General features: G+C 37.6%; 1 protein-coding gene across 1 annotated transcript in view; it reads right to left on the minus strand.

Annotated features, from left to right (window-relative positions):
• Nucleotides 1-26,716, minus strand: part of vopp1.S (VOPP1, WBP1/VOPP1 family member S homeolog) — an 81,392-nt gene that overhangs the window by 21,674 nt on the left and 33,002 nt on the right. The window contains exon 2 of the mRNA NM_001094847.1: nucleotides 17,602-17,660. Within this exon, the coding sequence (NP_001088316.1) occupies nucleotides 17,602-17,660 (59 nt within the window). The remainder of the gene's footprint in view (nucleotides 1-17,601; nucleotides 17,661-26,716) is intronic.

Consider the following 26,716-nt stretch of genomic DNA (forward strand, 5'->3'; position numbering starts at 1 on the left):
CAAGCACAGAGACAAGCAGGCAAATTTACTAAAGGGCGAAGTGGGTAACGCTGGCAAAATTCGGCAGTGTGACGTCATTTCGGCACTTCGCCGATTTACAAACGGGTGCTGGTGTAATTACGCTATCGAAGGAGATAGACTCTGGTGCAACTTCGCACTCTAACGCCAGATGCAAATTCACTACATTGCCTTCGCTTTTGCGAATTTTCGCAGGTAAGTAAATTTGCCCCAAGGATTGATGGTCAGACTGAATGTTAAAGAAGGTACATAGATTTCAAAGTGCTAGAATGGTTCTTGGTCTGCTACACACAAGGCTCCACACAGCAGCTTCTCTGAAGGTAACTTTTTAATTTTTTTCTGAGGCTGTGATTGCCCGTCAAAAAAAACCTTTCCATCAGTAATCATAGTAAGCAGAGACTAATCACGTCTGTTCTGTTTACTGGAAGGAGTTCAAACTTCCCAGGATTGTTCCAGATAACCCAATGTATCTCAGAAGCTCAGAGGGTTTCAACTCATTACGACACAGAACATATGATTCCCAGGCAAATTAATTGTTTGTACAATTCTCTATACAGTCATTTCTGATGCAACACAAAGCTCATCCACAGATACACAATTCAAGCGCTTTTATAGGAGATATATGAGAGCTGTGTGATTTCATAAACAAACAGAACGCCGAACATTTCATTGAGTGGGATTAGAATATAAGTCATTCCCTTTGGGATCATGAAATGTATTAGGGCTCTGTCATACAGCTTTTTTTTCCATATGAGGCACATTTGAGCTGCAAGTTTGAGCATAGTATTTGCAACCCTGGACTTGCGATAGGGGCAAGCCCTATAAGATGATTGATTTTTTATTACATTTTGGACAAAATTCCCCAGGCGCCATAACACTAAACCCTACACATAATTCCATATCCCACACCCCATCTAACTTTTCTAGTTATTCTCCAGTTTAGTTCAAAAGCCATGATTCAATATCTTGCACTAACTTGCTAACAAAACCCTGGGTATGCTTCCTCTATACAGGAAAGTCATGAATGGGGGTTATGGGTGAACTCTGATTTAGCGTGCGTCATGAGTGACCTGTGATTTCAAATCACCTGGAGGGGGGCCCAGAAAAACATTTTGCAGGGGGGCATGGCATGCAAAGTTATGCCACTGACCAGGCCACTTCCAAGACTACAGATGTGGCTCTGAATTTCGCTGTATCTGCTCTATTAAATCAAGAGTCCTGGATGTAGCATTGGTTGAAGTGAAGTAAAATGGTGGTTTAAAAGTGATTCTAGTTTTTGGTTTGAAAAAAAAATTATGTGTAGAAGGAGATAGGAGAACTCGAGGGCCTGTGCCTAGGGCAGCAGCTTTAATGTGGTGGCCCTCAGATACCTATATGGTATACACATTTTTTTTTTTTTCAAAAATACCTCTTCCCTTACCACAGGATATATTTCCATGAAATTCATCAGCAGAGGTGTCGGTATTGGGTCCTGGGTCACTGTTGAAAGTGACGTCACAAGCATGTGCAGTACATTGTGCCATCACTTCTGCCAACTTCACACATATGAGCTGATGGGTTTGAAGAGGTCCGTTGCCTAGGGCGGCACTGGACTAGAATACATCCCTGCATGAGAATACTTTTTTTATATATGCACCTGTGGCCCACCCCAATAATGCTGACCCCATAGGCACGGGCCCATGAGTGCCTATGTAAATACAGCCCTGTTTAAGACTCTTACACACAGGTGTTTTTTCTGCATTCTTCAAATGCACGCTGAGAGCAAAAAAACATATATTGCTTTTTATACACTTTTTTTTATGCAACGTGCATTTTTGTCTGCTCCAAACACAACCTTCTATTCTATTGATGGCTGAATGCGTATCAGACGCAAGAAAATGTAGCTTGCTGTGTCTAAACAAATGTAATGACATGCAAATGGAGTAAAACACAATTCAGAACGCTCATGAGTCCAGTCAGGCAGGATATAATGGAATCAGTTTGTTTAGGTGCCCTCAAACCTGCATTTAAATGCACTGTAAATGCAGGAAAAAATGCAGAAACAACACCCGTGTGTAAGAGTCCTTAACCTAAGCTTTTCGATCGACCAGGCCATGGTAACATTAACACAATATGGATGTACCGTAATTAGGCACTGACTCTCTAAAATCTATTATAATCTACCATATTGCAATGGGCAGCAGTCTCACCAGTCATGAAGGCAAAGGGCATGGCTTTAGATCACTATATCTGCTTAGCAGTTTTTTGAAATGTGGGTTCAATTATGTGCAAATGCAATGAACAGAAGGATAATATAAATGAAAAGGCCTCAGTAACAACACACTACATACTGTAAAAATAACATCTGTGCAGGAAAAATTTCAAACTTGTTTGAAAAACAGGTTATTTTTAGCTTTAAAAAAATGTTAATTTCTGCATATTGTCTAAGCTCTAATGCAGAACAGAAGCCTATCATGTAGGCAGACAAACCCCTTATAAAATTTGTCTCACAATTGCACTGTTATTGGCAAAAGCCTTAAAACAGAGATGTTAAGCACCCCCAGTGATTATAATCACTAACCTCAGGAGTGCCCATACTTTACTAATGTGAGGTTTACTTTTAGTGATGTTGTCCCATTAGGATCTACATCCATAAAAACATTGTCAGCATTCTGTTCCATAGAAAATATTACTTAAATATTGATTTATGAGAAAATGTATATTGCTATAGTTAACAAATATCTATTTCTTATGCAACCTTAACATAAATATCTGAATAAAACGCATGAAATAGGGGGGTGATAAAGACAAGCTGTTTGTTGACAGTGCCTTGAGATCTACTGATCACCAGCTAAAGGTCTACTGGTGGATCCCGATCTACCTTTTGGAAACCCCTGACTTACCTGATACCCCTGCTAGCAGAAAACAACACCAGCCGGGTTAATTCTGTGTGAGGTTTGAGCGCCACAGAGCATCTGAATGATGCACATGTAAGGGGACGGGGGGGGGGGGTGCCTATATGTATGCACAACAGTATTATATGGAATGCCCTGATTAGTTAGAGTCAATTGCACAGCCTTGGATTACAGGTATGAGATCTATTATCTGGAATGTGTGGGATCTGGGGGTTTCTTGATAAGGAATCTATCCAAAATTGAAATCACCATTCCTTAATTCTGTTAACAATCATTTAAACATTAAATTAAACCAACAGGATGATTTTGCCACCAATATGGGTTCATGCAGCTTAGTACAGAGAAAAGGGAAATTATTTTTACAAATTAGATTATTTGCTTAAAATAAACTCTATGGGAGATCACTATCCTGTAATTTTGGAGCTTTAAAGGAGAACCGGTCCTATATCTGTCATCATATCTTCATATTATCATATTGGTATAAATCTGCCAATATTTCAGAAACCACTATAAATTGTAAAAGTATGTAAATTTCAAAAGGGATTTTCTACTTGGATTTAGATGCCCTTTAATGAAAAATAGTTTTTTAAAACTTTATAGTTGTCATAAGGTATTAATGTGTTTGTTGTGTTGTTTGGGACTACCACACCTGCTCATAATGCACATGTATTGATTTCAGCAGATGAGCCTCTGTAAATAACATTTATTGCCAGCTACTGAATGGGAACATCTTTGTTTGTTTCCATGGTATATTCCAAGCTTAAGTCATCTTTGCTAGGCTCTGCTGGGGTTTGATCGGGGGACCTCCTGGTTTCTGGCAGAACCACTAGGCCAGGAGAGCAGCCAGCAAGTTCTTATTTCCTTTTCACCTGGGTCCCTTATTACCCCAGCAGCCTTACTGGTGTGGCACGGCCCTTGCCCATGTTCCCTTATCTGGCTTCCATCTGCTCCTTGCCTTGCCTTGTCTAGTTCTTATCCTATTTTCTGCTCTTCTGGTTCCTGCACCTAGCTCCAGTCCTCCTCGTCCCGCCCCATCCTGGCCTGGTTCTACGCCTGTACCATCCTTTTCTGTCTCAGTCTTTGTCCTAGGACTCCTGATCCAGTCCCCCTTGTCACACCCCATCCTGACTTGGTCCTATGCCTGCATTGTTCCTTTCTGTCCCGGGGTCCTCGTCCTCTCCACCCCTTCGCCCGCTCCATCCTGTTGGCACTATTGCCGGTGTTTGCCTGAAGGACTCACTCCTTCCCCACCTTCTGCCTTTTAGCACCCCTACTTTCCCTTACAATCCTTTGCATTAAAAAACAATAATTTAAATAAATTCTAAAGTTTTAATTTTTTAATAAAAAGAATGTTGTAGCCAAACAGGGTTTTTTCATAGGCCTGCCCCAGTCAATTTAGCATCTATAATCAGCTGGATAATTACAGAATTGTATGTGCAGCTGCCTCCGATATGACTGATGAATCTGCCTTGTGCTATTCATGCTATTAAATTATTCACATCTGCTAGATGGGAAAAAGTTCCTACTGTGAATGGTTCTACCTATGAATCATAATACCCAAATAATAATCCTGAGATTTGGCAATCAAAATCTGAGCTAAATTGTAACAAAATAATTTCCATTAATATTTCAATATATCTTTATTTGATTAAAGCTGAGACAACCAGGTAAATTGGAGACACTTCTTTATTTTAAGGTATACTGATATTTTTCTGAGAAAAACTGCTTCACTGCTTCAAAGTAAAGCAATTATTATGGGGCATACCAATTGGTTGCTCCAAACAGCTGCTGTCATGGATTCAAGGTGTCTTTTAAAGGCTAAAGACTGAATGCCAGATGAACAAATACAATGGGAGCGGTATAGTGGCCCTTCAGCAGTGTGTGTGTGTGTGTGTGTCTAAAAGGAGCCAAAAAGCCTGTCACATGCAAGATATGCAGTGCAAAGCCTTATGAAAACAGAAAGTATTTACATGCCTTTCGCGTGCAAGACATGCAGTGCACTGATGAGATCGAACGAGATTAAACCAGGCTGTCTGCAAGTTTGGATATATGCCTCTGAACTAACGGATATATGCCTCTGAAACGTTTTATATTAAACCAAAAAGGGACACATTTTATACCTCGCATGGAATTGCGCTGCTCAATAATTTACACAGTTTTTCTGAAATCTGTGCCAGGCTAGAGTTCTCTGGCTTATTTACAAGGGGTCAAGCCTCTTTTGATGAAAGATATTGACGCTTGGGACCCATGGACCCATAGAGCAAGCACTTGAATTAGGCACAAGGTACAAAATACATCACTATGAGGCGAAAGGTAGTTCTGTACACCTGCCATAGGCATCTGACACATAAGTTAGTGGGCATCTCGCCTGACCACCACTGTACTAAGTTCTAGTTAGTATTCATAGAAAGGCACAGCTCTTTATACTCCATTCTGGTAGCCAGTGTCGGACTGGCCCACAGGGATACCAGGAAAACTCCCTGTGGGCCCAGGTGTCAGTGGGCCCTCATGCTGCTAAACATTTGGATTATTTCATGGTCATTCCCTATTTCTATGAGTACAAAGAGGCTAAATAGATGAAATAATAAATTATAGTATGTAAAATAGAGAATAGAGGTTGAGTGAGGAGAGGAAGAATAATAGTACTTAAAGTGGGCCCCTTGTCTAAAATAAATTGGTGGGCCCCTGGTCAAAGGTTTTTGGGTGGGCCCCTGGTGTTCCAGTCCGACACTGCTGGTAGCACAACAATCTGCACCTTAGGGAAACCACGGGGCAAAAACACAGAGAGCACCATTTTTTTTGCACCCTGCACCCTGTCCCATAAACCACGCCATGTACTTTTATAGTAAGTTAGAGCCAAAAAACAGGAGCAGAGGTCTCATACTCAAGAAAACATACACATATTCTTAGGGTTTAAGAGAACTTGTTTTGATTTTTTATTTCTATCATTATCAGTATTGGATTCAGATGGGCACAGTTAAGCAATATTGTTAAGAGTAAGGCTAATGGAAAATAAACATATACATATAAATGTGAATAACAGAGCTATAATTTCTTGTTGTGCCAGAATAATTAGAATAATTCTAATTTTTAAAAAAGGTTTTTTTTCTCTATAATAATAAAACAGTACCATGGAAAACCCGGAGTCCAATAGGTTCTGGATAACAGGACCAGTACCCCGTAGAAAATGTTCAGCCTGTTGGGTCTTTGCCCAAGCTTGCAAAAAGGCCAAGGCCAAAACATTGCGGTGATGCCCACAAAAGCATTAATAAAGGTTTTTTTAACTACTTGAAGAGTGTGTGGTGCTGTTCAATAAATCTTCTGCTACAGGGTCTTTGCCCAAAGCCAACATCATTATTCAGTGTACATATGTATTTTGTAAGTATTGTTCTCTATTAAATTTAACATTTTACAAAATAAGCTTATATTTTGATGCAGTAAGTAGTCTCTGCTGGTTGTAGACTATTTGTGGTGCATTCATTTCAGTACCCTGCAAGAAAAATCTAGTCAATGGGTGTTATGGCTTCCATTTAAAGGTCAGTGCTATGATGTTACAGTCCTAACCACTTTGGTATGTTTGCATGCCAAATTCATTGACACATGGGATATGCCGGCCTCTCACATTGATGTAAAGCTTAAATGTTCCCAGCCTCATGCAATCTAAGTCTTGGGTCTTGAGAAAGTAGCACTTTCTCCACACCCAATTACCGTAATTAAACTCTTTGGAAAATATGTGCAGACCGTGGTACCAGATATGCATATAGCCTATAATGTAATACAGGTATGGGATCTGTTATCCAGAATGCTCGGGACCTGGGGTTTTCCTGAATAAGGAGTATTTTCATAATATGGATCTCCATACCTTAAAGGAACAGTTCAGTGTGAAAATAAAAACTGTGTAAATAGATAAGCTGTGCAAAAAAATGTTTCTAATATAGTTAGTTAGCCAAAAATGTAATGTATAAAGGCTGGAGTGAACAGATGTCTAATAAAACAGCCAGAATCCAACTTCCTGCTTTTCAGCTCTATAACTCTGAGTTAGTCAGCGACTTGAAGGGGGGCCACATGGTACATTTCTGTTCAGTGAGTTTGTAATTGATCCTCAGCATTCAGCTCAGATTCAAAAGCAACAGATATGACCCATGTGGCCCCCCCTCAAGTCTCTGATTGGTTACTGCCTGGTAACCAGGGTAACCAGTCAGTGTAAACCAAGAGAGCTGAAAAGCAGGAAGTAGTGTTCTGACTGACTTGTTATACTTCAAATCACTCCAGCCTTTATACATTACATTTTTGGCTAACTAACTATATTAGAAACATTTTGTATTTTGCACAGTCTATCTATTTACCCAGTTTTTATCTTTACACTGAACAATTCCTTTAAATCTACTACAAAAAAATGTAAATATTAAATAAACCCAATAGGCTGATTTGCCTCCAATAAGAATTAATTATATCTGAGTTGTGATCAAGTATAAGGTACTGCTGTGTCCTTACAAAGAAAAAGGAAATCATTTTGAAATATTTTAATGGAGTCTAGAGGAGATGGCCTTCCTGTAATTCATAACTTTTTGGATAATGGTTTTCCAGATCCCATACCTGTACATATTTTAAAGGGGTTGTCTCTGAAGTGAAAAAATATCAAAACTGTTTAAAGTTATAAAATATGCTATAAAATCCTAATGGTTTCACAGTTAAAAGAAAGAGTACACATTATTCTGCATTGATTAAAAAAATGCAGAACAAATTCATATTTAGGAAAATTGCAGCTTTAACAGCTCCCATGTGAAATGACCTGTCAGCAGTGAAAAATATTAAATTAATGTAGAAATACCAATACCCAATACTAATTAGCAGTAAGTGAGGAATTGCTGTCATGGATCTTTTCATTCACTTACTCTGATGAATATCTGTCCTTTTTCAGATAATTTACCTGCAAAATGTGTTAGTATATACTCGAGTATAAGCCGAGTTTTTCAGCATCCAAAATGTGCTGAAAAAGTCTACCTCGGCTTATACTCGAGTCAGCGGGCAGAAGCTGAGATTGCAGTCACTTTTAATCATTCCTATACCAACAGTTCGCTTGGGGAGAGACTGCAATATCACACAGCACCCTCTGTTGGTTATATGAAAGAATAACAGTGCGCCCTCTGTTGGTTATATGAAAGAATAACAGTGACTGCAATATCACACAGCACCATCTGTTGGTTATATGAAAGAATAACAGTGACTGCAATATCACACAGCACCCTCTGTTGGTTATATGAAAGAATAACAGTGCGCCCTCTGTTGGTTATATGAAAGAATAACAGTGACTGCAATATCAGACAGCGCCATCTGTTGGTTATATGAAAGAATAACAGTGCGCCCTCTGTTGGTTATATGAAAGATTAACAGGGACTGCAATATCACACAGCGCCCTCTGTTGGTTATATGAAAGAATAACAGCGCGCCCTCTGTTGGTTATATGAAAGAATAACAGTGACTGCAATATCAGACAGCGCCATCTGTTGGTTATATGAAAGAATAACAGTGCGCCCTCTGTTGGTTATATGAAAGAATAACAGTGACTGCAATATCACACAGCGCCCTCTGTTGGTTATATGAAGGATTAACAGTGATGGCAATATCACACAGCACCCTCTGTTGGTTATACAAAATATTTACAGTGATGGCAATATCACACAGCACCCTCTGCTCATGGTAGTGGGACAGTGGGACAATGCACACAGTGGGACAATTCGTTGGGAGACAGGGCTGTAGTTGTGTCTAGGCTTATACTCGAGTCAATAAGTTTTCCCAGTTTTCGTAGGTAAAATTAGGTACCTCGGCTTATACTCGAGTATATACGGTACTGTACAAGGGCCATTTAGCAAATGAGCAAAGGTTGATGCAATAATTTATTGTTATGGCTACTTAGCTTTATTACTCATCTTTCTGTCCAGGCCTCTCCTATTCATAGTCCAGTCTCTTACTCAAATCGATGCATGGTTGCTAGGGAAATTTGGACCCTAGCAACCAGATAACTGAAATTGCAGCTGCTGGCTAAATAACTCAAATCCACAAATAATAACAAATGAAAATCAATTGCAAATTGTTCATAATATCACTTTCTACATCATACTAAAAGTCAAATTAAAGATGAACAAGCTCTTTAACCCTGGATTGCTGCCTGTGGGGAATATAAAACACACTGTCCATAAGGTTCTTTTAAAGTTTAATAATGATAAATAAATTGTATCTGCCACATAAAAAAGTAACTTTTTTGCAGAAATTTTTAATTCATTATGGATAGATTACATTAACAGCATATTTAAGTAATAAAGAATTAGTAAATGCCCAAAAGTGTTCATATTCTAAATTTGCCCTGTACTCGTAGCTCCATAAACATATAAGTTGCAGTATTTTTTTAATGAACTTAAATGACACTTTAGAAAAAATGTCTAGTTGAAGGGGCACATTTACTAAGGGTCGAATATCGAGGGTTAAGTAACCCTCGATATTCGACCATCGAAGTAAAATCCTTCTACTATCGAAGTTGAAGGATTTACCGCAAATACTTCGGACGAACGATCGAAGGAGTTTCCTACGATCAAAAAAAGCTTAGAAAGCTTATGTGGAAGGTCCCCATAGGCTAACATTGTAGCTCGGTAGGTTTAAAGTGCCGAAGTAGGTAGTTTTTTTTAAAGAGACAGTACTTCGACTATCGAATGGTCGAATAGTCGAACGATTTTTAGTTTGAATCGTTCGATTTGAAGTCGAAGGTCGAAGTAGCAAATTCGATGGTCGAAGTAGCCAAAAAAAACCATTGAAATTCGAAGTTTTTTTACTTTGAATCCTTCACTCGAGCTTAGTAAATGTGCCCCGAAATGTAATAAAAGGTGGCTTATCTTGAAAATTGATAGCTTGCACACCTTCTGTGTGTCTGAAGTATTCGGTGCCCATAATTTCGAGTCTGTCTTTAATGTGCTTTATTCAAAGAAGCCTTGGTGTGTAGGGATGTAGCGAACTGTTCTGCGGCAAACTAGTTCGCGCGAACTTCGACCGTTCGCGTCCGCCGAATGTTCGCGAACGTTTGGGAACGTTCGCATTTTGAGTTCGCGTTCGATTCGAATACAAATCGTTCGACCATTCGACCATTCGAATTCCTTCGACCGCTAAAAATCGAACGATTTCCATTCGTTCGAACGATTGTAAGCATTCGATCGAATGAAAAGCATTCGATCGAATGGCTTCGATCGTTCGATTCGAATGAAAATCCTTCGATCGAACGATTAAAATCCTTCGATCGTTCGAATCGAACGATTTTAGCGGGTGTTCGAAGTTCGCGAACTGTCCGCGAACACCAAATCGGCAGTTCGCTACATCCCTATTGGTGTGCAATTTTAAGATCTCTAGTGTGTAACTAATGATAAGAACAGCTTGGCATGTTACTGTGGCGTATATGCTGATGACTTCATCTAGAGCCTAATATGTGCCCACATTCTCTGTTCAAAGTAGTAAAGAGGAATCATTAAATATTGTGTTTAAAGGAGAACTACACCGTAAAACCAATTATGGATAGAAATTCCCTAATTTATATACTGCACTTACTCTCACAGCATAAAGTTCCAGAATCCCTAAAGGTGGCAATAGACGTTACAATTAAGTTCTTTCCAGGAAAGACAGTTAGTTTTAATACATACATGTAGAGCTGAATCGTCAGATATACAGGTAAAAACAATAGAATTCTACCTGTATCTGATTCAGCACTAACAAAGGCTTATGTTCGGGTGCCTTTAAAGGTGCCCGATCAAAATTTTCCGGTAAGCCCGATAGACGAGCCGACTGAAATCCAAGTCTTCTGCTGATATCAGTCAGCTCGTCTCCCACTATACACCGAATATCGTACGATATTATCAGTACACCTTAAAGGGGTAGTTCACCTTTGAGATAACTTTTAGTATGATGTAGAGATTGATATTTTGAGACAGTTTACAATTTTATTTTTTATTATTTGTGTTTTTTGAGTTATTTAGCTTTTTATGCAGCAGCTCTTCAATTTGCATTTTAAATAATCTGAAAGCTAGGGTCCAAATTACCCTAGCAACCATGCAATGATTTGAATAAAAGACTGGGATATGAATAGGAGAGACCTGAAGAGAAAGATGAGTAATAAAAATTAGCAATAAAAATAATTTTTAGCCTTACAGCGCATCTGTTTTTTTTAGAAGGGTTCAGCGACGCCCATTTGAAATCTGCAAACAGTCAGAAGAAAAAGGCAAATAACTATAAAACTATAAGAAATAAATCATGAAAACCAATTAAAACGTTGCTTAGAATTGGTCATTCTATAACATACTAAAAGTTACTTTAAAAGTGAACCACCCCTTTCAAAAATAATGATCTGAACTTTCAAATTGTGCACAAAGAGTCACCGTCTTGTATTTTTTTGGGAGTATCAGTAACCCTGCACACAGACACTGTAGTCTGGGCAGCTATTGAAAATGTAAACTTCGGGATTGCTGTATTATGGCTATATATATATATATATATATATATATATATATATATATATATATATATATATATATATATATATATATATATAAACTTATATAGATATTATCCTTGAGAAAGGTCCCCAGGAGGGACCGAAACGTCGGATTGTGATGTGAAAATAAAAACTATCACTTTGAAAATGAGAGTGCGGATCCTCTATTACCTATATATATATATATATATATATATATATATATATATATATATATATATATATATATATATATATATATATATATATATATATATATATATATATATATATATATATATATATATATATATACACACACACACACACATGGAGGAGCACCCCTAAACTTGTTTAGCAACTTGCCCAGGTGCTGGTAAATAAGGTAAATAAAGTAACAAGAAATGTTTTATTCACTCCGTTGAGTGCGGTACTATGTTACTTTATACAATATATATATATATATATATATATATATATATATATATATATATATATACATACACACACACACACACATATAACTAGATAGGTGCACACATAGGTCTTGATAAGTGAAAAAAAAAAATATCTACCAGCTTTTTTTTTTACTTATCAAGACCTATGTGTGCGGAAGTTTTTTTGCTATATATATATATATATATATATATATATATATATATATATATATATATATATATATATAGTGTATTGTGAGTCAGTTCCTAAGTTTCAGCAGCACAGAACATGTGCAGTGAGTCAACAGAAATGAAGATGGGAAACTACTGGGACATATTTGGAGGCTTAAGGGCTGGTACAGAATGTCAAAACATAATATGCTGTACTGTATATCTCAGCTTTAGTTTTTCTTTAAATGATTAGTAAACTTAATTTAAAAAAAACTTGTGAAAATTGGTAAAAATTTAAAATTGTTCAGGGTGCTTTTCTAAGTAGTTTTGCAACTTTTTTTTCTGGTTTCAGAGCTTTCTACATTTTTATTAAATTCCAGTAAAATTAATTTTATAACAACAGTGCCACCTGTGGATCAGTTCCGGTCTTTGTATAGTCAGAGATATACCTTCAAAAGGAAAAGAGAGAATGGTTAGGCTGTTGCTCTGCTCAGGAAGGAGATAGGAAAGGGCATCTGAGGCTTCTGATCTCTTTCCTGAAAAGAGTAGCACAAAAACACTTATTTTCTTCTGAATGTATATCTTTTTAACTGTACAGTTACTGGAATTAACCAGCAGGTTGTCAAATAATTTATTATATTGGCTGTTAATAAAAGCTAAAATAGCCATATAAAGGCTGAGCCACCACAGCTTTCGGTTTCATGGAGCTAAATTAAAAAAATAACAGAATCAGCACACCTCTGAGCAAAAATGAGTGGACAATGCCAGATCAACATGGGTTAGGGTTTTTGAATATAACAACATGAGAAGGTTCTGGCATACTTCTAAAGTTAAATACTTGTCATGTACAGATGCAGCCACTTTGGTTTGTCTGTTTGACACAGAATAACTAAACACAGATATCCCATTTATCTCATTTAACACAGAAAACTGTGTCACAACATCCCATCTAATTAAAGCATTCACCATTGTGAACAATGGTGCTTTGGTATGCTAATGAAAAGGTTAAATGCATTAAATGAGTTAAGATAACTTTAGATAACACAGTTTCTTCAATTAACTCTGAGTCATGACGCATTTAACTCACAAATCCAAGTGGCTTCATCTGTATAGGTTTTTTTTCCCAATGAGAGAGCTTCTGCTTCCATGGGACCAATGGGGATCTGATCATGGCTGCCATCCAAACGTAGTTACTTTGAGTTAAAAAAGACAAAAGTCTTCAACTTTCAAGAAGTTCAACCCTTCTAAAGCTGGCCATAGACATGCAGATTTTAGCCTTGTATCCAACTAACAATCTTATGTCATAATCTTCTGACCTGCCACTAACCATTCAGATGAAATAAAGTAGTAAAAAGAACAAATCAGATGATGTTCTGGACACTACAGCAATCGTATGTCCGACCAATAGCAGTGACATTCTCCCATTGATAGTCAGATAGGCAACACATGCAGAGATATTGTCGGTAGTCGACAGAAATCTTCTAACCTGTCTGATTTACTAAACGACTGATCGCCATGGTATGAAAAATGTCAGGATAATCCCCACACGATTTTATCTTTGCATCTATGCCCAGCTTAAATGAATCCTAGTGAATATATAGTACATACATATAACACACCTATAAATATATATATATATTCTATGAATAAGCGCTTGGTAAGCATGAAACATGTTAGGCTATCCATTTGGGGTTAACATAGCCTTTAATGTTTTGAAATAAATACAGTATATTCTGATTTTAACTTTGAGTGGCACAAGAATATATACTATACAGTATATCTCTCTTGTCATTTGCCTCTTTTGGCCACTAGAGGATCTCTTTATTCCTTTTTTGCACAGAATCACATTAGGTTTCACTGTGCCACCGAGAGTGGCTATAACTATGCTGGAATCAGCCTTGCTTTGGTTAGTCTGGGAAAGGTATGGAGTGTCATTGAGTGTGCTGGAGTTATCCATTCATACATATTGGCCTTACCCAAGGGTGGACTACACATTTATAACTGTATATACACATATCTATACTAACTAGCTGTGAATCTCAATATCACAATTGCCTTGATGGTATGATTGTCCAAGAAATCGCATAAGCCACTCTTAAAGGCATTAACAGAACCAGCCAACACAACATCATACAGCAGTGCATTCCACTACCTCACTGCCGTCTCCATAACAAACTACCTAAGTAACTCCAAATGAAAGTTATTTTCCTCTAGACTAAGGGTAGTGGCACGTGATGCAACTGAAGAAGAGGTGATTTGCTGCTGGACGATTAATCTCGCGCAGTAGCCTAGTGTGCCACTGCCTTAAAGGGCTGTTCTCTGGTGTGTTGATCATCTCTACGGGGAAAAAAGATCCCCCACTATCTAGCTGATTAACCAATTAGCCAGTTGTGTGATGTAAATGGCTTGTTGCCTCCAGCCATTTAGTAAAATTATCACTATTTTGGAGACAACTATTTGAACTGTATAGATGTGTTACACAGTGTCAACAGGAGATAATTAAGTATTTGTTTAATTTTCAAGTGTTTTACAAAAAAATGTATCATAATTTAGGTGGTAAAAGTTAGGGCCTGAACTTATGGTAGACATATGGCGCAACAAAGGGGGGGGGTGCTAAGCACATACTGTAGACCTTCTGTCTACATACCCCCCAGTCTGGACTCTCGTCCCCTAACTGCCCACTCGTCAATTAACCTCATCCTCCTCACTGTGTCATCATTCTGCATGCGTTGAAGCATAGGAGGCAAGGTGGCCAGTAAGGCTATCTAGGGTGCCGGCACTGGTAAAAGCGGTTAGAAAAGGTGTCGATTGGTGGACAGTAGAAACACTATAATGTATATAATTTTGCAGGATCTGTTTGATCAGACAAGAGGCGTATGCAACTTAGACAACAAAAAAATTAATTTGCTTTCTCTATGGCTTTTAGAGGGTTTTCAGGGTGGGGGAATGGGTTAGTGAGGCTAAAGATCACTTGTGCGCATTATAGTAAGAATTGCAATTGTTAGTTATAAAGAATAGGTCACAGAGTTCTGATTTGTATCCTGTGCAGTGTTTCAGATTTTGTTATGGGATACAGTATTTTGGTTGAAAAGAGCAAAAGTTATTTTAAGAATTAAGGAGTCCTCTTGAATTATTTAGATTTGGGTTTTTAGAACTATTGGGAATGTAATAAAATCGGTAACTGAAAAAATATTCGCAATGCGAAAAGTTATGCCTCTGTGCGAACAAATTTGCCTTTGTGCGAATTCAATATAGCTTTTGCGAACCTGGAAACTGTTTAGTGACCACTTCCGTGGAAGAAGGTTTGCAAATTTAGTCTCTCGGGTCTCCGGCTGCTGCTTCCACGCTCCTATTTCACCGCTGACATGTTGCGCCGTCTGGCTTCTTCCAAAGAGCGAAGAAGTCAGACGGCGAAACATGTCAGTGGTGAAATAGGAACGTTGAAGCAGCAGCCGGAGACCCGAAACACGCGTGCTGGAACAAGAGAGACGCTAACAGACTCGGATCACCAGACGGATGCGCTGCATTGTTCTTAAAGAGATTTTAAAGAAGAAATGTTTGTTAGTGTAATTTTTACTACTTATTAAAACTGTTTAAACGCTTTCACACAAGTTGCTTCATTTTACCCACTAAGGATACAAGAAGATTATTAGCGAACCAGGACACCTACCAATCTTAAAGCCTTTCTTTAACTTACTTCTTGTAACCATGATCACCTGCTAAACTCACTAGGAAATTGGATTGTAGGCTCTTGTGGAACTACAATTAGACACCATGGGTGCAATTTCTACTTTTCAATACCCTTTGTTTATAGGGGATTGTATTCCACAGAATGCATATGTATTAAGGTGGCATGCAGCACAAAAAAATTTGGGTGAGAATTTAGCACAACTTTTAGAGTATATGTGGACATTTTACTCATAAGTACTACACTATATTATTTGTCTGTTTTTTCCCCCTCAATGGTTTTTACCTTTGAGGTATACAGCAATCCTATCTTGAAAAATTCCCCCGTATGTGTTTAAAGTCTTGAAACGGCACTGATTTAGTGGAAGTGTATATTGAGTTAAAGGGTCAAGTCCACATACTGTTGTGGAGGCCTTTAACAGAGGGGAACTAGAAAATCGATTATCAATATTATTAACAATCATTCTTCAGAATGGTCAAAATGGATACTGGATTCCTAAATTAATATCCCGGTAAAATTGACTGCATTGAATAAGATGGCAAGCCAATGTACTGACTGTGCTGGAGGATATTGGGCAGCATCATTTTAATTTATGATGGTATAATGTAATAATGGCGTTCTTTGAAAATTGGTCTCCTGATAAGATAGTCTTATTCTGATGAAATACTTCCCTTAGGGAAACAAACTGGTTATAATATACTGAATGTGGGTTGCAATTCTGGTCTAATCCTCTTTTCTTTACTACTTCTTAATCTTCCTTCCGTTCTAAGGGGCCGTGGTTTTGTGGCTTTTTAGGTTTCTTTTAAATTACTAGGGCAAGTTAAATACAAAGGCCATAGCTCCGGTTACCCTGTCCTGCCTTTACTTTGTGGTGTCCCAGGCCTTAGAAACAAAAATAGGCAGTTAGATTTTGGGACAACTCCACCCTTTATTTTTTCAATTTTCTATGAATTTTATCTATGGATTGTGACTGGATGACTTTTTAACCCACACTGAATTTTTGGTAAATTTTTATTTTATCCTTTTTAACTAGTTAATTAATTACCAAGTTTAATTTTTACCCTATTTATTGGACTGCACTTTACGGGTAGAATTTAATTGCAACATTAACTTGCTAACTCTGTCTATTAATGGAGCCTTGTTAATTAATTAATGAATGAATTTACCTATCAAGGGGTGGAATTTGAATGAATTGGTGGGGTAATATACCCTTTTAGTTTAGGAACAATCAACTATTTTTTATCACCAGCCTTTGCGGCTGACTGATTTCACAGTATTTATTTGCACTAGCACTTTACTTAATTTATTAGATAGCACTTCCTTATCAATTACCATTATTATTATTAACTACCTCAGTCTTTCAACTTAAGGTTTGAATTAACTTGGCATCGATATAGTATTAACTATTTGGTGGGGTTTCTTTCTCTAATCTAAAAAATTGTTATAATGTAATTAAAATCGCTGTGGCCAATATAAGTCTTTTATTGGATATATTAAAATATTGTCTGGTATAATTTATTTTTAAATCAGTTATGGGGTTTTTTCCCCATGTTAGTCCTTACATTAGACATGAATGAAATTTGATGGAATACATCAAACTGGTAAAATATGTTGTGTACATGCCTTGTGTGATTATACAGGAAGAACTAATTTCAAAGAGTTCTGGGAAAACAAATGTGAGTAAAATTCTTTGGTTTGGAATGAATATTTCCTCTGTAATGATGAAGTAATTGCTTATTTGAGAGCTATGACGTGTGCTTCTTTTTATTCCCTTGATGAACTAAGTCCTTTAGTTGAACAACATCCACTTTAGCAGAAGAATAAATGCATTAATAATGACGTTACCCTTTCCAGTTTCTACAAGCAGAAGTAATAAATACTTACATGTAATATGTAGGATACAATCCTTCAAAGTACCAGCAGTGCTTTTTGGCCTCTGTTAGCTGGAAGGAAAATATTAAACATGTTACAAGTCAATGTATGCACATAAGTTGTTTTCATGCAATAAAATATATTTCAGTTTGAAAACGATCAACTTTTCTGGTTATGAGTTAATTAATTAATTTTTCTAACAAGCAGATTTTTTGGCAAAGATAACAAGCTTGCCACCTAAACCCTGGCAAGTGCTTTATTTTTGGCACAAACCTGCTTGTAGGAAAAAATACACTTTTTAAAAAATTCAACTCAGAAGCAAGCCAAAGCAACTGAGAAATGCGAGTTTAGGGCCTCACTTGCTGTTTCTTGCAAATGTCATGTAACAGGTGCATATAGGTTAGAGTCTAACTTTGCAACTTTGTGGTATATGGACTGAAATGATTAAAGAATAGAATAGTTTAAGGTCCAAACTCCAAGGTAGTCCCAAAGCCATGGATGATGGAATTCAGCAGAAATTGCAATTAGATTATAATAATATTATTAAAATCCTAATATTATTATAACTTTCTGAACTAACTGCTGAGTTGCTGTGTTGATAATGTTAAAATGATGTGACAGACATTCCAATAAAATATTAATGAGCTGAAGAACTGAGAAAATGTTTGTACCAGAATGCCTGACAACCTCTGTTTAAAAGCTTTGTGTTTAATATAAGACATAACTAAATTCCACCCAGCAAAGGTCATATTGCCATAATTAGCAGTTTTATATCTTTTTAATAAAGATTTTCGAAGCAAGAAATGCTTTATAAAGTTAAGGTCACATTTACCTTACCGAAATACCAAGCCATGCTGCTGCTTTGCTGCACTTAAATGCCACTGAATTTATTTTTTACAATTCATAGCAATGTTCAGTAATAATATCATATAGTACACCACTAACAATACAGACCATATCTTGAGACAAGCTGGGGACTGCCTTACACTCTCAAGGGTTGAAATGTTAATTTTAACACTAATTAAAGAGGAAGCTAATAAGAAGCAGTTTCTATGCAAAGACAATTTAAAGGTTGCTCTCGGGTTGGGCTCCCTAGAATCAACAAAAATCAGATTTGAGGCTGGCAATATTGTTTTATGGTATAGCAGTATAGCAATGGATACAACCCCTAAATGCCTACAAGGTTTTTACTTAAAAATGCAAAAGAACCAGAGTATTGGTCCACAAAGACAGGATAGCATATCTGTGCTCAAAGGAGGAAATCTCTGTGTTATCAGATACTTGACTCATACAGGTATGGGACCTGTTATCCATAATGTTCAGGACCTGGGGCTTTACAGATTACGGATCTTTTCATAATATGGATATTCATACCTTGGGGCAAATTCACTAAAGCGCGAAGCAGCTAACGCTGGCTGGTGCTGGTGTAAATTCGCTAGTGAAGTGGACCTACTCTAGCGCTACTTTGCACCCTTACGCCAGGCTAGGTTGCGTTATGGCGAAGGGACGTAACTACGCTAATTCACTAACTTGCAGTTTTTACTGAATGTTACCTCTTGTGCCAGACTTGCATTTGCCACCTTAGACCAGGTGAAGTGCAATAGAGTAGATAGGGCTTGCTTCAAAAAAGTCTTTTACTTTTTGAAGGGTGATAGGCTGAAAAAGATCGTAAATTTTTCTGGGGGTACCCTCCTGCCCCCCTACATTTCCTAACATATGGCACCTAAACTATACAGTGGGCACATGTATAGGGCAAAATAAAAATTTCCCAGGCTTTTGTAGTGCACTGTATTTGCTGCTACATATACGTCCATTGTACTTTAAGTTGGCGTTGTATGCAAATTAGGCATTGCTAGCGTAATTTCACTTTGCATGATGAATTAACACTAGCGCAACTATGCTACCTTTCGCTTCCCTGAGCGCAACTTCGGATTTTAGTGAATTAGCGGCGCCCCTGCAAGTGCGGCGAAGTGCAGCAAAGGCGTCGCTAGCCCTTAAGTCTACTAGAGAATCATTTAAACATTAAATAAAGCCAGTGGGTTGGTTTTGCTTCCAATAAGGATTAATTATATATTAGTTTGGATCAAGTACAAGGTACAATTTTATTATTACAGACAAAGAAGAAATAGTTTTTAAAAACGTGGATTATTTCCATAAAATGGAGTCTATGGGAGACAGCATTTCCATAATTCTGAGCATTCTGGATAATGGGTTTCCGGATAACGGATCCCAAACCTGTACTACAAGCCTGTAGGAAAATGTTCCATCCCCAGGCAGCTTAGTAAAGTAAGTAAAGAGTACATTGTAGGTTATGCATATGAAGAATGGACTCTCTGATGCACGTTTGGTATATGGTGGGCCAATGATGCTTGACTGTATTAGGGGTTATCTAACTTTTTAGAAACATAGTATGCTATTTAATGTTACCTCTTGCATTATGATGTGCCGTCTTGTAATCATTAGCAACACTGTTATATTCCAAGTTTATATTAATGGTACAAAATTGGCAATATGAACTGTGTTTATCCAATTCATTTTGAAATACTGTACTTTTGTGCTATGATGACTGCTGCTAAGGCAATATGTCAGCTATTTGCTGTATCTTTTATTTACATGGGCTGTTAGGGCAACTTAAGTATGGACACAGTGCCTAGATCATGCAATTTTCTGTACTGACCTTCTTGCAGTGTTCTGTATTGAAGTCATATGTGTTTTAGTTACATTAGGATTGATGATCTACTGTTTGCTTTGAACTGTCATTGAAATAAACATGCCATATACTGTAGTTGTACAGTGGATGCCTAATAATTCCGTTTCATCAACCTAACACTTTCTTCCTACTGCAAACAACTCAATCAAGTGACTTTTCTCAGCGACACACAGCATATATGTGTTGTTTGCAGGCAAAAAATGCAAATGGTATGGTGAGAAACTCTCCGCCTCCCCCATATTTAAATAACTGTATGGAGAAATAAATAAAGAATATTTGTGCAATTTATTAGAAATACAGTACCAGTTGGTGTTATTTGGTGATAATAGCAACATATCTCATTGGTTCACATAGAAAAATTAGTAGTATTTGGCAACTTGTAAAAATGTTTATTTGATGGGTACCATAAAAATATTCATGTTTTGTAAATGGGATTGTAGCACTTGGTCATGTATCTCTTACAGGATTCAAAATCCTATATAGACTCAAAAATACTGTTTTTAATAAGCACAGCTGGATAACACAGAGGACAATGCACGGCTGGGTAAAATGGATAATGTTCTCACCATCATTCAAGCCCCTTGAGTTTTAATGCTGGCCGTGGGCAGAGATAGGTCTCAAAAAGCACCGCTGTATTATCTTGTCTGATATTTTCCAGGCCGTTACTTTAATCGAACACGCCACACTGATCGCACTTGCTACTTGGTAGCAACTCAGTTCAGGTCAATACAAGTGCATGGAATGTACATGGTCTTTTAACAAGTAACTCCCACGCCACTGGATGCTAATTAGACACTATAACGATGATAACCATAATGAGCTGCAGTCCTGACAAAGAAAAAATAAAGTTCAGCTGTGTTAACTGTTATTATTTCTGAGGACTGGCAATGTCTCTTGTTGTGACTCAGACTGATCTCGAAAGCCAAGAGGTTTCTATGGAGCTGCATGGGAAGTTCACTTCTGTGAACCTATTATACGTATCTACTGAAACTGCACATGAAAACCACAACACAACCAGAGATTTCCAGTTTTCACATTTCCATTACAGAATAGCATTGATGCAATGGGGCACACGTCTGTAATTTCATTAATAGGGTTGTAGTTCTAAGTTAATTAAAGGCACATCAATATAAACATCATAAATATGTTTTTAATATTCTGTAGATGGTAAAAAATGCTACTGCAGTATTTCAGTAACAGAAATTTGCTTTACTTCTGCCATTCTCCACCAGGAATTCCAGAGCATATCAGCCAGTGACTCCAACAACAAGAAAACAAACTGATTGTTTGTCCCTCTTCTAATCATCTTCCAAATTAACATTGAAATCACTGCACAGTTGCTAGGGTCACTGTTTCTTGATAAGTGTTACCCTAAAACCCTTTTCTAATTTCTTTGGAGGGGAATCTTCTGTATTAATGGACAACAGAGCTAAACAGACAATAGTACTGATCTACTCATTTCTCTGAACGATGTTATTATTAATATCACCTTATTGTACCTTAAAGATAGCATAGCCTAGTATTTTCTATGATTGTCAATATTTATCTAGTTACTCTTTAACTTGCATGATCTTCTAAAGTCTATAATAACTGTGAATTAGGACAAAATATATGTTATGGATTTGCTTGCTTCCAGGTTTGCCCAAGATTCGTAGGTATGGAATCCATTATCTGTAAACCTGTTATCTAGAAAGCCCCAAATTATAGGTAGGCAATCTCCCAAAGAGTCCATTTTAATCAAACAATTCTAATTTTTAAAAATGATTTCCTTTATTTTATGTAATCAAAAAACAGTACCCCGCTTGAACCCAGCTAAGATACAGTGAATCCTTATTTTGGCAAAACCAGCCTATTGGGTTTGACTAATGTTTAATCTACCATGGTGACCTCCCACACTTCTTTGTATCAGAATTAAAGCAAATACACCATGCTTATGTGTCGCTTCTACCAGTGTCGTAGGAAAGGCACCATTCCGAAAGTTTACATAGTTCAGAATTACGAACATACTAAAGAACCTGGAGAACATTTTGGGGTACTTACATAAGCAAACTTTGTTCCAGACTTAGGGGCAGATTTATCAAAGGTTGAAGTAAAAATTTTATGGGAGGCCTCCTAGAACCTATTTGGAGTCAATTGGTGGACTTTGAAAAATCAAAAGTATTTTTTTGGAAAAACTATGAATCGAATTTGATCGAATGCAATGTTACTTCGATTCGTACAATCCAAATTCAATCGAAAACGGACCTATTCGCCCAAAACAAAAAAAACTTAGATTTTTTGATAAATTTCTATTGGTCTTTTTTAATTAGAATTTCGAAGTTATGGGAGTTCAAAAAAACTCCCATTACTTCGAAATTCGACCCTTGATAAACCTGCCCCTTTGTAATGCATAATAGATGTTTGCTTTCAAATAGCAGAATAGGAATTGCAACCAGGCCAATTGGTTGGTTAGTGTAACGACCAATGTACACCACTAAATCTGTCTTGAGAAGCAGTGCACTCCTGGGCCTTTTTTTCACAAATCTCTCTTCACCAGACCATAGGTAAAATCATTGTACAGATGCAGCCACTTTGGTATGTGTGTTTGACACAGAATAACTAAACCCAGATATCCCATTTTTCCCATTTAACACAGAAAATTGCGTCACAGCATCTAATTAAAGCATTCACCATTGTGAACAATGGTGCTTTGGTATGCTAATTAAAAGGTTAAATGCATTAAATGAGTTAAAATGACTTTAGATAGCACCAATTCTGCAGTTAATCCCAGTAACGGAACTAGGTGGGGGGCGGGCCCTGGTGCAGGCCGTGCAGCTGGACCCACCCTCGTCCGTGCGAATTTACTTTGCAGCTGCAGCGCTCGCAATCTGCCGGGGGGGGCCTGCGGGGGTGCGGGCCCTGGCCCAGTTGCTCCCCCTGTAGTTACACCACTGATTAATCCCGAGTCATGACGCATTTAACACACAAATACAAGTGGCTTCATCTCTACTTTATTTAAATATCAAATTAATTATAAATAGCATCTGAGGTCTGACGAGTTTCGTGGTTGAACACTTCCTCAGAGACCTCACTTCCCGTCATCGTACATAGTATTTAACCCCTCCAGCCAATTATTTAATTTTAATTATTTAATTTACACCACTATAAGCACCTTCTCTGTTCCAGAAGCAAAAAAAATGCTTAATGGACTTAGTAATAGTTTAGCTTGCATACCCTCAAACATTTACTGTTCACAAGTAATGGAAAACTGAGTGCAGAGGTGAGTTCTAATTGTGGCACTTAAAGAAAGAGCAACCTTGTTCCCACTCAGTGACTAAAAGGTATTTCTTTTCATCCACAAAATACAGGGTACAGAAACCATTGTTCGTTATGCAAAGCAGTCACCTACTCGGCACTCAGAACTGGAAAATGGCTGAGAAGCAGTGAAGTTAGTACAAGCACAATTTTCCACACTGCAGGGAACACAACATCAAATTAATCACTCTGTAAGGAAGATAACATGTGATATTGTTCTGTCTCTGAGGGGTGATCAGCAGTATCTATCCTTGCCCCAAATTCCAGACAGCACAGGATTGCTCACAGACTGCATGATTAGGAAAATAAAATTAGGCAAGGTATTTATTTGTATTCAAGAATGTCACCAGTGGCAACACGCATATGTGGAAGAGAATACTTCCTGGAGAGAAGCTGAAATAAATCATTGTATTTCATACAAAAGGAACTGCATCAATAAAACACTTGTAAATACAAGCTTTATATTTCCGAGTGTCTATCGGAAAGGAAATCTGCACTGTAATGCAACCCAGACTTAATATACAGCAAATGCATTCACATGAAAATCTGCAGGTGTTCATCACTTCTTAAACTCACAAAGCAGAAAAAGACGATGGAATATACATCTCAAGAGTTTTTTACCATATATTCTATTCTGAAAATGGTACAATAAGTCAGGGCCGGGCCAAGGTATTTTGGCACCCTAGGCAAAGGCTTCAATCAGTGCCCCCCCAACCAGTCCTGCATTTCCCACCTTACCATTCATATTGCCCCCTGTACCTGTGCCAGCACCTATCAAATTTCCCCCATTTGTACCTGTGCCAACGGCAGTCAATCACTCAGATTGCCCCCAATCACCCCAATCTGTACCTATGCCAGCAGGAGCCAAAAATCCATCATATTGCCCCAAATCATCTGTATACCCGTGCAAGTAGCAGCCAAAATATTGCCCACAAATATGTACCTGTGCCAGCAACTGCCAAGAGGGAGGTGGGGAATGCTTCTGCCTGCAGTACGAATCACGTGCAAGAGGGGGTTGGAACAGGTGGTTTATAAAATTGAAAAACTATTAAAAATCAGGGTTCAAAAAAGAAAAAAAAATCCCCTTAAAAGTGCGCCCCCCCATGATTGCCCTAGGCGGGCGCCTAGTCTGCCTACCCCTAGTTCCGGCCCTGCAATAAGTAAGAACCCAGCTGACAAATCAATATAAAAACCCTTAAGTAAAAAAAAGATAAACAAAAGGGAAGGGCCGCACTAGCTCACCGCTCTCCCCTCTAATCAGGTGCACAGTCAGACAGTGACCCCACTGTGTATACGGCAAGACATTCGACGGCAGACGGCACTTCTGAAAAAAGAGGGTTTATTGGAAATCCTGCTGGAATACACCTAACGCGTTACGGGAGTTATCCCTTAATCATAGGTTCCTATGATTAAGGGATAACTCCCGTAACGCGTTAGGTGTATTCCAGCAGGATTTCCAATAAACCCTCTTTTTTCAGAAGTGCCGTCTGCCGTCGAATGTCTTGCCCTAAAAAAAAGATAAGCTAAATGTAGCCATACTACAAGAGGTGCTGATTAACATGTTCTCTACATAAAATACATGCACTGAATGAAAGTTGTTTTTTAAAGGGATGGTTCAACTTTAAAATAACTTTCTGTTACAGAACAGACAATTCTAAGCAGCTTTTCAATTGGTTTTCATTATTCTGACTCTTTGCAACTTTCAAATGGGCGTCACTGACTCCCTTCTAAAAAACAAATGCTCTGTAAGGCTACAAATGTATTGTTATAGTTAGTTTTTATTACTGATGCTTCTATTCAGGCCTCTCCTATTCATATTCCAGTCAAATATTTTATTCAAATCAATGTATGGTTGCTAGGTTAACTTGGACCCAGATCCCAGATCCAGATTGATTAAGATGCAAATTGAAGAGCTGCTGAATAAAAAGCTAAATAACTGAAAAACTTTCAATAATAATGAAAACAAACTTTTAGTATATCATACTAAAAGTTATCTCAAAGGTGAACAACCCATTTAAGACAATTTGTAATATTGTTATTGCTCTGTTTATGCGTACCAAGAAAGGACCGGAATACTCTTCCATAATAAATAGAGAACCAGTTTTATTTGGGGTTTCTGTTGAATTTCATGGTGTAGTAGATCTATGGATTTATTTTAACTATTCACCCCAATTGAAATGAGAGCAGCAGAACTTGAATGAAGCTTAAACCAAAATAAGTCATTTTTAGCATAGTTGAGACAAAGGTTATATTGCCTTTATTCCATAACACTGTACATATATATATTATCTATCTATCTATCATCTATCTATTGTATATACAGTACATTTATACTAGCAAACATAGTGCTAGAAATGCCTTGTGTGAATCCATGATTGCTTAATAGACACTACCATTGTAAATCTCACTTAACATTCTCTGCTTCCTTATTCTCTACACTTTAGTATTCTCTTCTCATTTCCCCAATTCTCCCTCTGCCATTCTCTCCTCCTTTTTCAAAAATCTTCCTGTACCAGTCTCTTCTCCATTTCTCGCTCACCACATGCCCACTCTCGATCTTCTCATGTGCCATTTTCTTCCCCTGTTTTTCTACTTCAGTATATGCAATTCTCTTTTTTTCCTTTCTTTTCTGACATGCATTTTTTGCTTTTTCTCCTTCTCCATGTGTTTCATGCTCTTCAACTTGCCTTCTTCCTATGTACCATTATCTCTACATTTAGTCTCCACCCAGTGTGCCATACTTTTAACTCTTATTCTCCATCCTTGTGCCATTATCCCATGATGCCATTATTCTGCAATATCCCTTTGTTATGCACCATTTTCTTCCCCTGCCATTCTCTTCTTCTTCCAACCCTGCCTCCAGCTACTATTCAATTGATGCCTTGCATCCCTTTATGAGAATTGTAATTTTCATAGCAATTACTTTCTTCCAATATGCCATTCTTTTCTCCCTAACCCCATGCAGCATTGTACCAATGTTTCCACCCTGCCCCAAGAGCATTTTGTACTTTCCAAAAGATTAGTGTATATTGCAATGCTCATATGCTTTTCTGATTGTCCCCTACCTACTTACTGCAATCTTTTCGCTTACAACTTCTAATAGCCTGAAAACTTTGCTTCCCT

This window comes from Xenopus laevis, chromosome 6S, assembly GCF_017654675.1.
Source record: "Xenopus laevis strain J_2021 chromosome 6S, Xenopus_laevis_v10.1, whole genome shotgun sequence".
NCBI lineage: Eukaryota > Metazoa > Chordata > Amphibia > Anura > Pipidae > Xenopus > Xenopus laevis.